This window comes from Varroa destructor, unplaced genomic scaffold (genome assembly GCF_002443255.2).
Source record: "Varroa destructor unplaced genomic scaffold, Vdes_3.0 BEIS01000001.1, whole genome shotgun sequence".
Classification (NCBI taxonomy): Eukaryota; Metazoa; Arthropoda; class Arachnida; order Mesostigmata; family Varroidae; genus Varroa; species Varroa destructor.
Genome location: NW_019211454.1, coordinates 14,205,826 through 14,221,209, shown reverse-complemented (window position 1 = coordinate 14,221,209; position 15,384 = coordinate 14,205,826). Strand labels below are relative to the sequence as shown.

At 40.2% G+C, this 15,384-nt stretch overlaps 1 protein-coding gene across 2 annotated transcripts; it reads right to left on the bottom strand.

Moving 5' to 3' along the window:
* Positions 1–1,381: 1,381 nt before the first annotated feature.
* On the bottom strand, positions 1,382–13,731 carry LOC111243296 (uncharacterized). Of its 2 annotated transcripts, none has more exons than XM_022788623.2 (15): positions 13,117–13,731; positions 11,175–11,611; positions 10,585–10,836; positions 8,485–8,722; positions 8,146–8,217; positions 7,350–7,490; positions 6,981–7,151; positions 6,609–6,757; positions 6,129–6,244; positions 5,571–5,832; positions 5,199–5,414; positions 4,497–4,690; positions 3,796–3,901; positions 3,234–3,350; positions 1,382–2,752 (listed from the first exon to the last, which is right to left on the bottom strand). In XM_022788623.2, exons 1-15 carry the CDS (start codon positions 13,211–13,213, stop codon positions 2,306–2,308), a joined length of 3,015 nt encoding a protein of 1,004 aa, XP_022644358.1. In that variant the 5' UTR covers positions 13,214–13,731; the 3' UTR covers positions 1,382–2,305. The 2 variants fall into 2 exon arrangements, with proteins under 2 accessions (XP_022644358.1, XP_022644359.1); XM_022788624.2 differs by having other exon boundaries at positions 8,164–8,217.
* Between the last annotated feature and the right edge of the window lie 1,653 nt (positions 13,732–15,384).

Here is a 15,384-nt window from a genome sequence, read left to right as displayed (position 1 = left end):
TCTCACAGACTTTTTCATGACAGGTTCAACAGATAAGATCATAAATAAAACCTACTGTTTGTACTAAAATATTACGCCAGGTCGCAAATTCACCCTTACGAAATTTTCATCTGAAGAAAAACGAAACTTAAATGTAGACAGTATGGCTTAAGTCCTTATAACTTGGTTATTTTGTTTTTGTTACATAGAAAAAAACGTAGCTAGAAGTGCGTGAGTATGCCTGTGGGACAAAGAATATACCCGCTGTATATATGTAGTAGCAATAACAGGATAATGAAAGGGCGTGCTCGTGCTAGCGGTCGGTAGCAGACGCAAACGTAACGAACGAACTGAATTCGATCCTAAGGCCAATCTTGTGGGGGTCGATAAACGTTCTAATACAGCTCCGGCTAAATGTATGTGTCACAGTTTTAATTGAGAAAAATGCATTGAGCTTGTGCGGTTCCCGCGAAGCGTAACGCAATAGTACCCAGAAAGCATGAGTTAGAATATTTCAGAGAGGGAAAAAAGTTACTTTCGGCAGCGGCTGCTCTGAATTGGGAAGAAGTAAACGAACAGTAGATAAAACGATTGAAATAACTGACTGTATGACATAAGGCAGGATATGGACAACTGGTAGAACTACGTAACTAATACGGCCAACAAACGTGGAGCGCAGAAGTATTATCTAACACAAGCGAAATGTATTACTTCTATATTTTGATGCTTGTTCATTTTAGTGTAATGTTGCATGCTTTTAGCAAATAGCTATATTTCTAATGGAAGTGATAGTTGAAGGGAAAATCTATCGTGTAAATGAAGGCCAACAGTCATCTATTTCAGCACGAAACATCAAATGAGACATAAGTACATTATGTCTTTAATTCGCAGAAAAGCCAAGAAGCTTTTGGCCGGTCTGTAGTTTTTTGAGTTTTCTCTGTTACGTTTTTCCAATCTGTTGAAGTTCATATCACGTTCATCTATTATATTGCGATACCTTTGCGAATCCTAGCTAGCGCCAAAAACACTCCACCCTTAGAGTAGAAACCCGAATTCGCTGGCAAATAGGGGCACAGAAACGATGCAGCGGCGAAATACCTCTTTTTGTGTTACCTGTATATCAGTCACCTAAAATTGTGTGCTTTCCTTTCCCTCCTCCTGCTCCTGATTTCGATCGTGAAAATAGCAAAGCTGTCTGTTTAGTAACAGTTGTCCAAATCATATAGAAGTATATTTGATATAGACTGAGAGCGTAGACAATTCCTTAATAAATTTGATTCAAACATACCGTTAGTATTGCAATAGTAGTACCATTAGAACATAAAATAATGATAAAATCTTTTTTACTTCGGGGCTGCCAATAGCACAGCTTAGTTCAGTTCAAGAAAACAAAAGGAAAGTGTTCCGTTTAGAAATCTAACACTTTATTTATTAACATTTATTATTGTTAAATGACAGTTGTGTCAAATCTAATGTTTGTCTATGTGGCTTCCACATAATCTTCAAATCAAATAGAGTGGATATTGTACATATTACTAGTCAACTTCCTAGCTCGATCATTGTGCTAGGATGTCTTTTGCTATAGAAGTTCCTACTTGCTCTATTAATGCGATTCATCGCTGACAAAGCCACAGTTGTTTCCCGAACTGGCCGATACGCCGAGATCACTAGCCACCAACGAATTAGAACATGCACGTTTTTTTGCTGTAGCTAATTAATTAATTATTAATTTGACGTGGTAGTATGTGTGCCAGCAAAACTCTGTATGTATCATTAGCGAATCACATAATTCGTTCTTATTACAATATCGTGTCCATAGCAAAGCAACGCGAAACAAAGCCTTTCAGATCTTGTTTTTTTCCACATATGTAACATTTGTTCGTGTAATAGTATAGTTACAATAATAAGTATAGCTATCGTAACAAAAATTGGTAGTTATAGCAGCAACCAGCTACATTGCCTACACAAATGGATAATGTATTTCAGAGTTTACAGACAAATCTTCGAAGCATCACATCATTGGCGAAACGTTCGCTAATATAATTCCTCGCTGTGAAAATGCTCATTCTTTGTAGGCATGGCCTCAGCGACGATAGCACGGTCTGTCTGAAAAATGTTCACAATGCACTCAAAAGGCTTCTGTACAGACCAAACCAAGTGCGTCACAGGTTCCCTCATGAGTACTTTGATGAGATTTTCGAAATTATGCCCTGTTGGCTCTCAACGTACATAAAAGAGGAGTATCATAATTCATGTAATATGTATCAAAATAACTGATGGATTATGACAAATATAATTTAGTTTATATGTATCAAGGTAACTACAGTCACACAAGCTCGACGACTCGTGCCTGTCGAAGCGCCCTTCGCAGATGTTCTATCCAGAGCAGAGTCTGCTCCCGGGAGTTCGTGCAGAGGCGAAGACAGTCTTCCACAGGCTGTTGAAAGCTTGACAGAGTTGGACCCGTATCTTCGCTGTTTGTTAGATTTGCTGTTGCGCTGGGCTTAGGTGAGGCAATAGTTGGACCAAGTGAACAATCGCTGCCAGCCTCAAAGATATTTTCATGACCACCCGATGATGACCCCTTGAGACGATGGAATTCCTCTTTTGTCTGCTGTAGGAGTTTTTCACGGTTAGTTTGGCTTACATTTGACTGAACGTTGTTATTGTGTAGCCAAAGGGTGAAGCCGTGGAAGAACAGCCCCTCGATTGTGTCCAGCTCAAGGCTTTCTACCGTCAAACCGGACAGATCGAAAGTTCGAAGCGGCTTCGTCTGAAATGTACGTTCGGAACGATTTATTCAACGCAATTAATCTTCTACAGAACAATAAACCGAGAGGCACTAACTGCCAAGCAAGCTAGGTAAATATCGAATCTATAGTTCCTAGTATTCCTAGATCAATCATGTTTGACACACTTATCGTGTCCCACAGATTTACATATATATATATATATATATATATATATATATTGGATGTAGAGATGCCTTATTCGCTTGAACTTTACTGTTTCAATACGCGCACATTAAGAAAGGTATCGATCATCCCAGTATATTTATTCTAGCTTTGCCTTAAGTAATTTCGAATACTCTCTGAGTGAAGATTGAAAGCTTAGGAAGCACCAAGATAGCGACTTCAAGCATCTGTTATAACATTGGACGTGAATCAGCTAAGGTTGTCTGAGTACGAAGTCTACGTATGGCAAAACTGGAAACAGACCCGGGTGAAACATATTACGTTTGACAGCCAACGTACCTCGTCTAGTAGGGTTGGGCTGCTCTCGAAAAAGCTGAGCGTCGTATTGTGGAGTTTGGCAAAACAAGAACGCATTCCTCCCATGCGGCCAAATGACCCCGTGAAGTCCTTGACGTTCTAGATGACAGTATCGAAACGATAAACGAATGATTTGGAGACAATATATTTCGCAAGTTAGTCGACATGTCTATATATAGGACGTATGTGGGATTGCTTAACATATTTTTTATAAGTTGTCTCCAAATAGTGTGTTATTTTGCAGCATTCGACTGTTAACGGTCGGACAGTAGCCAAACAAATTCAATCAGCTATTATGCACGCGTAATAACTGGATGAAGATTATGAAATACACCTTCGACGTGAGTGAAATTTTAATTTTTCACTGTAAAAAAACAGAATTAGTCGTTTCCACCAGGTTTAAGGTTCTTTCAGCCTCTTAATTATCATGGTTGAGATGTTATCAATTTGGCCAAAACCAACGATGGAGCTCCTTATGGGACAGAGATCAAATAGTATCACTAGCAGTAGGATTTATTTAAGCCGGTAATGTACAACCACTTACCAACACTGCTGCGTAGTAGACCGTATCATTGAGATGTGCCTCGCCAATAATCCTTAATTCAGATTCAAATGGACTTGGGTTCGGGCATCCGATTAGGCTGACCGATCTGGAGTAACCAACAGAGTTTAAATCAAAGCAAGACTAGGTAGTTTTGTTTGAGCGCCGATTAAATCGCTAGAAAAACTAAATGCTCACTCTGATCCCTACGTTTCAAATTGCGAAAGAACTATACAACCTAATGCTAAATTTTTAACGAATTGGCCTGTCAAATAATTTAATCTTACAACATGGTCATAGAAGATCAATGTAATGATTATCACATTATTGTCTACAGGACTTTTGTCTTAAGCAAACAGTCCCATTAAGGTAAGCTAAAATGAAGACTTCATTAGTGAGTAGGCAGATAAGGATCGAAAAACCTCTGTGCATAATGCCTCTAGAACAGTATGTCGGAAAACGTGAAGTTCCATCTAAACGTGTTTTTGGAATCTATATTGTGGCGAAGTTCTGACTATTTGAAGATAGTGCATCCCATAACAAGACGTTAGCTGCCCTAGCTGTACACACTAAGCAGCCATGATTTTATAGTCTACGCAGATGCAAGGCATTTTGATTACAAGGTCTGGCTAAAGCTACCTAGATATGATACACTAGGTCAGCTGCATAACTTTCAAACATGAGACCAGAATAACTGTTGTTACCTTCTAGCAAGAACATCATTCTTCGACAGCGTAGCTTTAGCGAGAAGGCCAAATGAGCTCTTCCGTACCTCAATATGGCGTTCAGAATCAACCCGGATACTGTCTCTGCGTTGGACTTGAGGACTCGGATTTGAACGGTCTACTTTGCGCTTATTCAGATTGAGCGAGCTGTTCCACCTGGCGCGCTTCACGAACTATAGCCCGACACAAAATACAGATAGTAATTGACCCAACGGAGTACAATCAAGGGATGTCACGTATGATAGAGCTTCATTCAAGCAGAGCTCCAAATGGTGCTCTCTGTGAGTATCTTAGTGGAACAGTTTAAATCCTACTATTGCTGCTGATCGATGTTGTTATTGCCTACTTACAGCTTTAGGGACATAATCAAACACCGCGTCATAATGTGGACGCATGGCGAACATAATAAAAGAAAGATTGCGACGCTGTCGTCTAAACGTTGAAGTGTTTTTCTTGATAGGCCATGTGGCAGCTGGTAGAACTCGCGCCACTAATATGAATCTAGGCAGAATTTGTGAGAACAAGGCAGGTTTTTAAACATAAATAACGTGCTCTTGGTTATTGTTGATGTTAAAACTACATTTGTTACTGAGTGAGCCTTACGCTTTGTCAGCGCAATACACCTCTGATAAATCTCTAGGTTCTTAGTTATTAGCAACTGACAACACACGAAGTACTCACGAAGGAATAGATTTCAATGTCAACTTTCCAGTCCGACCGATTAAAGGTGAATTCGAAATTAGCTTTGGTTTCTTCCGTTTGCTCTAGGCCTTCGCCAAGCCTTTGTTGATCTGATCTTTTATCTAAGTACCACAAGGGGGGAGACCTGCGTTTCGACTTGGTCATCAATTTGGCCATCAAAGCCGAATTTTTAGCTGATGGCCGCTCGCCCGTTCCCTTAAACGGAATGAAATGCACGATGATAATCAGTAATTAAAATAGGGGACATATTGAAATAAGAAAACTGAATAGATCACAAATTGTTTCCTTATGCATCTGTTTTATTAGTTTTTCCTCGGGTGCGAAAGTCATAAGTTCGAAGGGGTTCATTACCTTAAAAATTCCATGTGACCACAACCCCTTGACCACGATTTCCCGATCGTCAGGGGCCATCCAGAGTACGTCTGATGCCTCAACGCGATGTCCAACCTTCAATAGCACCAGAAACACAAACTGGTCCTTGGATGCAGCGACGTTCGCACGAAACTCTTCTCTAAGAGGGATTCGAAGTTCACGGACCACAACACGATCCCGCTGCGGCTCGAATTCGAATCCGTCGATGTACCACTGAAGCTCTGTCTCAGCTGCGAAGTACCTATAAAAGTGGACATTTTTTCGAGAAAAAGGCGCTCTATTTAACAAAAATATATAGTAGAAAGGTTTTATCCTACATCTTATTACATAATAGAATATCACTGAGTATACATGGAGATGTTTTTATGCAAAAATGAACATGTGTTTTCTTACTTTTTTGGGTAAGGCATGATAAACATTGTAGTTTTTAGTCATTCTTTAGATGGTTTCATTCAAAATCAACATATGCACGTCATCTTTGGCCTTTACTGTGCAAATCTACTATGCGTCTAGAACAAATGCTTTTCGTGTCTTCACCTTTGCATGGCCACATGCAGCATCTGTTCGGCTAGGACGATTCCTTGTTTTGCCTTTGCGCATCCCATGTACCTGCCACACTCATCTAGTACTTTTGATGTCTGTTTAAGGATGATCTGAAATTTCAGTTGCTAGTTGTAAAGCTAGGTTAACGATTACACGACGCCTCTGCATTATACTTCAATTACTACTGATCTATTTGGTTTTTTTTTCTATAAAAACAATATTGCTGTATTAATATACATGTTGTGTCTGTGCGGGCGGAGTCGAATCAACAACTCCATAAACCTGACATCTTGGCAAAATTTTTCAGCTAAACGCTTGCTAGCAAAAAAAAAAACACAAATATAGTAGCAGTTGACCGTTATGAACGTCTTTTGTATGCACTTTTATAACCTTTTACATGTCTGTTATGTGTAGTATGTGCCTGAATGTTTACCTGCCCGCAAAGCTGTTCCCCTTAAATTTACGTTATTTTACCTCTTGGTCAACCATGACCTGCTTAAGGTCTTCGAGCAGATTCTTCAAAACTGGGTCGCGTACTATAAGTTGACACTGCGGGTCCCCGCCTTCCTCACCACTGTCCGTCACGCTAAGCCAAACACGCGAGTCCACTTCATTGGGATCGGCTACGTATATACAATAGCATTAATCAAATAAATGATAACAATTGCAGTTACTTGAACTGTAAATAGGGAAATTTGTCTGTTTTGCGAAATTTCGGATAATGTTCGTTTAGTAAGAAACAATAGAAAACGTACAATAACGAAATGTCGCTGATGTCATGCACGAAGTACGTCTTCTATAAAAAAAAAATTCTACAGTATATAATCGTGACCGCTCCCCACGTACCGGCTCCGGATGGCATAAGTACAACCATGATTGAAGTGATCGAAGCGTCATGTAGTTCACTATCCTTTTCTGGTGCATGAAAGCTAAGCGGCGAATCGCATTGAACCGACCGGAGGCCGTAATCATCGCTAGAGATAGAAATCCGTCCGGCGCGCTTGAGGAGTTGAGGAACTGTGAAAAGCGTAACGTTACAACTTAAATCTCTATAAGCGAATGAGCTTTGTTCGTAAACGGGACCATCTACTACCGAAACTTCTCAACTACGAATGAAAAATACGTGTCAAATACAAATAAATCGGCCATAAATAACATGTTTATATTATAATGGGTAATGTAGATCAAATGTAGTAATCACTGACAAACACTTACCGCTTGTAGTGGTAGTCGTTTCCGTATCCTGACCTATGACAGTGAACCGTTTGGTATGCCAAAACGCTTTCCTTGACTTTGTAGTAGAGGAAATTTCGCTCGCAAGCGAAAGCCCGTCCGTTTCCTTGCTAGACCTCCAACCTGCTTACACCAAAGGCAGAAAATAAGATTACATTGAAGATGCTTAAGCGCCACTTTTTCCAATATCAGAAAATCATTTGAAACAGTTAAATGATGAGTTGAGCAAAAGCATCCAAAAATAATAAATGCAAGCAATGTTGCGAAAGACCTAGCTTAGGAGCCAACATGTTCAGAATGAAGGTCTACAATTGCCCCTTCTAAGAGAAAGATAACAATGGCGCTAATTAAATACAGCGAGCATTTTTTGCACGGTAGGATTAAATAATATCGCCGCTCTACCTCTGGCCCAAATGTGCACTGTACATCTTCACTTTCTAAAAATTAACCGAGACCTAAATGTGGGCATGTCTCACGGTATGACAAAAACAGTTCACCAAACCATTTTAATCCTCTATTGGCTTGACCACTAACAGAATTATCTACAGATTCATAGAAGAAACCTCAGGTAAATCCAGCCAGACCCAGCCGGGATAGGGGCAAGTCCTTGATAGTATACCGAAAAGATGACTCCGAAGATTTTTTCGTACAGTAGAAATGATCGATAGTGCTATAAAATGCAGACAAGGTCATTCACGCGTCAGCACAATACAGTCGGCATATCTATTACTTTTAACAAATTGAATCGATTATATATACCGATGATTGGACTACCTACCGCACAGCCTTCGCTCACCTGCCGCCAGTGTTGAGCGTAAAAACTTCCCTATGCGACGAACCCCGTCGTTTACTGAAACATCATACAAATCCGAACATAAGCACAGATGAGCAAGACAAAAAGTGAATCCATAAAGAGTAAATAAAAATCCAGGTATTTCTCTTTCTTGCAACGTTCGTGGTTAGAGTCTGACGGCTATTGACTGACGTCTATTAAATTTAGTCATACTCGCATCGAAAGCGAAGACGGCTGTCAGACACCACCATCGCCGACGACAATAGTACATATAGAATACTTAAATTCGTGGCTGGTTCTTCTTTATTGTTTCTATGAACTCACACTTAAAGATTCGCGCATTCTGTGACGAGGCTTGTGAGGGCCGTTTCGCGATATCCTCGGTAGGGGGCGAGCTTAACACCTGTTCCGAATAGTCGGAATACACCTCTTTTGCCGCTTGGCCGAAATCGTCTTGGTGAGAACTACGTCTGTCTCCGCTATTCGAAGGTAGGCTCCTATGAGGCGTACCGAGACTTGCCAGTGAGCATGATATTTCACTTGGCACATCGCAAAACCACTCCTAAAAGAATTAATAAATGCTTATATTAAGGCCTAGACGTGGTCTGCATGAAGAATTAAGCTAAGAATCCCAAAAGGAAACATGCGAGCATCGGTAAAACACTGCGTTTCGCTGTAATTATTTCTGCTAGCTACTTGAAATAGTGGAACGTTTCGACGAATTGGGGATTGCTCTACTTCTTAGGCCAATCATTTTCACAAGCTTGCTAAGTTCACGCGATTCATTCTCAATAAGGGAGGAAAAATTCACGGCTGTTTGTTTAAATATCAACCAAAAACAACAACACTAGTCTACTATTGCTATACGCGTTACTTAGACAGCGTATAATTATTACACTAGCCCTATGAGCAAACTTGATGTACTACATCATCTCTTTAATAACTAAGCGGATTTTCAATGCCGAACCGCTCCTGGCTAAGGAACGGTTTAACCAAAAAAGAAAAAGGCATAGAATTGTGTCCCAATTCTGCCAACATTCAACCTAACGACCTTGCGCAATATTACTTACTTAAAGTATATCGTTTTGAAGCCATTTAAATTAAGCCGTAGTGATATTCAGACATGTTAATGAATTTGTGAGGTAAAAAGTTAACAGCAAGTTGGCGGCACAGCCAGTTGATTTTATATTAAATCAGTTTCTTTCAAAGTGCGAGAGCCGATTTTGGGAAAACGGATATTGCATCGTTACAATTGAGTCTTTGTGATCGGAGATGAGGAACTAAACGTGCCGGTCAGCTTGTGTGTTACCACCATGGTCACGGGTCAGTTTTTAAAAGTAGACGCAAGTTTTTGTTATTAGAGAAAGCCCTTTTTCGTTTGTTTGAATGGTTTAACAAACACATTTCGCAGTCGTCACAAAAGCAGAAAATACTGATGTTAGGCGTAGCAAGGCTTCGTATCAATTTATAAGTGTCCCGCCTTTTTCAAGAAGCAGAAAACGGAAAACGGAAGAAAGAGGAAAACGGAAATATTTTATTGTAAATACTTTATTAAAACGCATGTGCAGTAAAGATCTGATAACGATATTCAACAGTCCTCCCGGGTGTACATACACTAGATGGAGGGGGCAAACTCGTTTTAACCGTATTATTACTCTGCTTGCAGACTTTTCATAGTTGACGGCTGAATATGGGTTTTCCGTAGCTCTTAAGAGGTGTTTGTATCTTTCGATTCATATGTACTAAACATTAGCTTGCAGATTCGACTCAATCGTTCAAAGCACCGATGCTGATAGTCGCGGTGGCTTGTGTTTACCAATAATCCACTAACGTTGACCTAACGAAATCAATCGTGGGCTACGGCTTTGAAAGGGACCATTTGATTTGGAGCTGTATCCGCTGGGGGCGACTCACATACGTACGGAGCGACCCTTTTTAGCACGAATTAGTTCAGTAACGAAACATGCAACCCCTGCATACAGTATCGCTAACGGCTATATTAGGTGTCATTGTGTTACCCAATAGAGCTGTCACACTCTACTAGACGTGTCCGATTGCAGTTGCTGTGCACTAGGACCACCAAAAATAGATTCACTGGCGTGACGCGGTGACTGTTAATTAACAGTCTTTGATAGCAGTATGTCCGCAAGACACGCTACTGATCGCTGTGTTCATACCCGTAGTAATAGATACTAGAAATGTTTCCAAATTAAAGTTGTGTTTAGTAGAAGCCTTGAATGACCCACGCTAAGTAGATTCAATCGTGTTCGAGTTGGACATAGAAACGATTTCGCAGTGGGCTACGCTTACCAATTCAGAGTTTGAGTTATCATCCATTCCCTCTCTAAAACGACGCTTAATAACAGTAGTGACTTTTTTTGCGTTAGACGTAACTCTATAGGAGAAAAATTTTGAGGAACAGACCTGCTCGAGGATTGCCATGCAACTTTTACAGTCACAAGCTGCTTTTGAAGGCATCTTCTTCTTGGTGTCAGTCTCGAACGGTCCACTTTGAACTTTTTCATTATCTTCGCGGCCTGTTGATGCTGCACCGTTACCACGATCCGTATGTCGATATAGCTGACTGGTACATTGAGTGTTGTTGTTGTTCTGGTCCTCTACGTCTATTTTCTTGTCGGTGACCTGATCTATTTCATTAGCACTGTCCTGGTGGTCCTTGAATCATCACGTTGGAACCAAATAACAAAACTTTATTTTCTACTACTTCTATAATAACTAAATCGGTAGGATCTTCTTCACAAAATGCCCACACGTTTCGTACGCATTGTATAGCTACAATTCTATTAGTATTTTTATGAAGTAATAGGTATGCGGATAGTTCTTAATCTATATTAAGCTTCAATCAACATCTTCAAGTTAAGACCAGAATGCACGTGAAGATGCCGTCGCAAATAAAGCAGTGGGAGGTTGCATCAGTTACTTAGCGTATGTACTTCACAAAGTGAAAACTAATAAAGGACAAAAGAAAAGAAAATAGACAGAGTTCCACATACCGCTGTAAGGGTTTTGTCGCTGGCTTGATCATCATCACCATCATTCGTATTTTGATCAGATCGAGTCAAATCTGTCTGTAGCGGTAGTTCCTGCTGAAATTGTTCGTTCTTTGCCTTTATCGCTTTCCGAGGTGTTGTGCTAAATGACCGTTCAGCTATAGACGATAATCGACTGAGTAGACTTTTCCTTGGTGGCTTCATAGGGGCAGTTTTGCCAAAAGGCTGCCGCTCGTCGGCAGCATCCATAAACCCACTTTTTAGGAAGCCTCGTCCTCGAATCGTTTCGTTTGGATCTTCAATCGTCGCGGCTTCTACAGGGTTCGCGTTGGGTAGTTTTATTGCTGAAGGTAGCAATGCGCCCAGTGACGGGGGTCGTTCGTGTAAAGGCGTCGATTGAAGAATAGCCGAAGGGATTCGCATTAAATGCTCTTCCATTACTGCAAAACCAGACAATCATTTAAAGCCCGGAAAGAATCATTCTTATTTCCACATGTAATTAGGAGAGTCTGGTTATTTATTTGGTTTAGAGATTTTTAGATAGATGGTTTAGAGAGCTATTTTAGGCAAGAGTCGCAATAAACATGCCAATTTTGTACGTAAAGTACATTCTGTGGGGCAACTTCTCTTAGAGTACATGCAATGGTAGCCAACTTTCAGCTGTCCGCGGTTTGGTCAATAAACAAAAATTATTATTGTGGACGATCTTCTTAAAAGCGGTTTATTCCGCATCAAGGTGGTTTCGACCTATTGACACTTGTTGCCCATATATTCATGTAAGTTAATTTCAGTTTCTGTATATTCAGACTATAAAACTTACTAACAACCACATTAGTTCTGAAGCTAAATACTAACCTGAAAATTCATGGATAAAAGCTCTTTTCCATAGAGTACCACATTTAGTTTTGATTGTATTAACAAAAAGCAGCTTAAAAAATAAAGCTAGCATTTCTATCTTGATCCTACCAGCAAACTCTATAGAACGGACTTTCCGAAAATCAAAATAAACATCCGAGTCAACGCTCGAATTTAATTATCGCCCAATAGCCTCGACAAGAGATCCAGAACTAATGAACAAAAATTCGACCTTCGGTGACGCTTACTATCCATATCACTGTTCTCCCTTTATCGGCCACTTGAAAGATAATGACTGTATTAACAGAAGAAGATGGCATCAGTGGTTATCAAATTGTTCCGAGTCGGAAAAAATCAATTGAAATTAGCCACTAAAAATATTTAATTTTTGTATTGCCTCACCGATATACGAAGTATTAATTCAAAAAAAAAGCCTTAAGGCTTCACCTGTCTGTGTAGGCAATCACTTCGATACTCAGCGATGCCCGAGCAATTCATAAGTACGCGCACTGCTATCGTGTAGGCTGACGTTTTGCGCGTCTGCCGGTTTTTTTGATACTGCTTTTTGGAACTAGGCAGGGCCAAATCTGTATATATTTAAATGTGACAAAAAAATTCCATTCTTATATACGGCCCAACTTATCATATATCTACTTTGGAATATTTTATAGAGGAGGGACTTGATTCCATTTTGAAAAGGTGTCAAAACATCCGGTAACAACAGTTAAGACTATTATAGCTAATGACGTATTAGAGTGGTGTAGTAAACACCTGTCAACTTTGCCGTACCCTAGATTATATATTCCATCTAGCGTATACAACTGTTATCTAACAACAAAATAGCGTCGTATGATAATCATACATATCCATAAGCACCCGATATTCAAATAGGCGCAGCTATAAAAGTATTTAACATTTCGCATACATGTAGACAACTGAACCTATCCGACAACAAATATATTTCCGGTATTTCGCTTTCTTGCTTTTTTTTTTTTCTCTTTTCCCCTATATCATCGAAGTGCACTATAGATAATCCAGTTTCAAGCACTACATGTCCAAAAAATTTCCACTATTTTAATAATCTCCTTACCAGTGTCATCGGCATCGGTGCCAGGTGTCGTCGTTCGAGTCAATGTTACTGAGTCCCAAAGCGGTTCTTCAACAGGTTCAATCAAGTACTCAGCCATTGCTTCGGCTATGGCCAAAATGTGCCGATCCTCTCTTTTTCCCTGTTTAAATTTCTCTTGCACAGTCCAATTTTGTGTATCTTGTTCCCTGTACCAGTGTACTTTTGTAGCATCCGAAGGGCTTATCGAGTCACATCAATTTTCTTGACCCACACAAAAGGCCATAACATCAGCATTTACTCCCTATACAAAACACATACTAATCGATTCAACTACACGTGTTGTTCGCACCACATCGGAGAGCACCGTTTTGGACGACGGTAACAGACGCCAAACTAGCGTCGGTGACCGCCTTCGATGCAGTTCTGTGTAGCGGTAAAATTTTTTCTCACTGTAAATTTCCGTCGGGGGGTGGGCGACGGCTTTGTTGGTGCGCTAATAATACAGGAAGTAAAATCGAGGATGGAGACAAGACAAGCGAGAAGCGCGGCGATGTGCGCGTAATGTTCTCATGTGCTTAATCGACAGATCATTATAAGGAAACGCCATAATGAACCTGATAGAATGCGATTGATTTTCGACCATCCTAGTCATAGCTTCTGCTACAGCTTTTGCTATTCTTGAAAAGTATCGCGCGGTGACGTCGTGACACTCTCTGTGGTGTTTTGTGTGGGACACTGTCTAGCCACACATCAAGTGCATTTGAAGACATGTACACTTTTCGCCTAGCACATATCACGCGAAAGGTCTATCAGATAGCAACAATCAGTGGGAAGATGGACTGACTAAGAAAGCAATGTAAACCTACGGTAGACTAGATAACGAAAATTGTTAATGGATTTCTACGAGCTTGAACGCAAGCAAGCTCCCCTTAGGCTAGGATCGGGGATTTCATGTGTGTGTATGGGGAGGAGGCGCATTCGATCATTCATGGTCGAAGCGGTTCTAAAATAGCGTCATTGAGACCCTATATGAAGTACGACCAAGGTTACGGCTAAAGTTAATGAAGCACAGTGGAACTATAAAGCACGCGTTTTTACACTGTTAACCTTGTGCTCTTTGTTTTGGAGGCCAGCGATTCTTTTAGTCTTAGTCATAGGCCTCAAACATAAAACTGCGTGTCGCATGTAAAGGTTAACTCTGTAACCTTATCGGCACTATTCACAATTCACGGCCAATTCAACAGGCGTACCATCATTGCTGTTCAAAAAACATTAAATATCGACCTATATTCTAATAATAATAATAATATTCTAATTCGAAGAAGTCGAAAGCTTTTTTGACAGACTTTGAAGGAATACGGGAAGGGGATTTCGAAGAACCGTTAGATAAAACGATAACCAAGGGTCGGCTCAGGAAGCTTTATTTTAGTTCAAAGCATGTGCCATTCTAGAGGAACTGTATATTTATTAAATCGAGCTGAAGTGAGGAGACTCCATATGTTGACCGATTTCTTGTTTCGATATTGTAAATGTTGTTGAAAATCCTGTCTTAAGGTGAATATTTCTAAAAGACACGACGTCACGGCAAACTGATAATAAATTTAATCTATCGAAAGCTCGCAAAGAGCTTTCAAGGGATTCTCGTAGAAATCTCGTAGAATTCGGGTACCGTACTTTCGACAACGTTTACCGTAGGCACCTTGAACCTACACCCATCTGTTTAAAATTTTGTGGTAAGGTGTTCACTGAAAAATACTTTCCAGGCCGTAGGTGCTTCTCAAAGTGTCTTAGGCTTAAAGGCTTGCCCCTGTAGTAGCTTTGTGGGTAACGTATTTGCCTGCTAATTTTAGACACACGTTATAATCTAAGTTTGAATCCGGCTATAGACAGACTTCGTTTCGTGGTGAGAGTCAACCGTCCGATGGAGCTATACCTAACGGCGATATCGGGAGTAAGAACTGAATCATAGAGGTTTATAGGTATAATAAGACTTCCTTTTGTAAAAGCAACTGGACTCACGTTCCGAAAATCCTCAAATCAAGAGTAAACTACAATACATCAACGAAAAAGTCGGAAGGTTTACACTTTTCTGCAAAAGTTTGCTTAAATATTGCACCTTACTTAGGTAGCACCTTGATGCAACGAAGAAGTTTCGCAGAACTATTATTTGTGCGTGCAAGATTGCCGATTCTTTTACTATGCTCCTGAGGCTAAATCCTCGATCCCCTAACATAAATAACTTTTTTTGCGCTTTTATTCGTGTTCACTGTAACAGGCAGTCTAACCCAT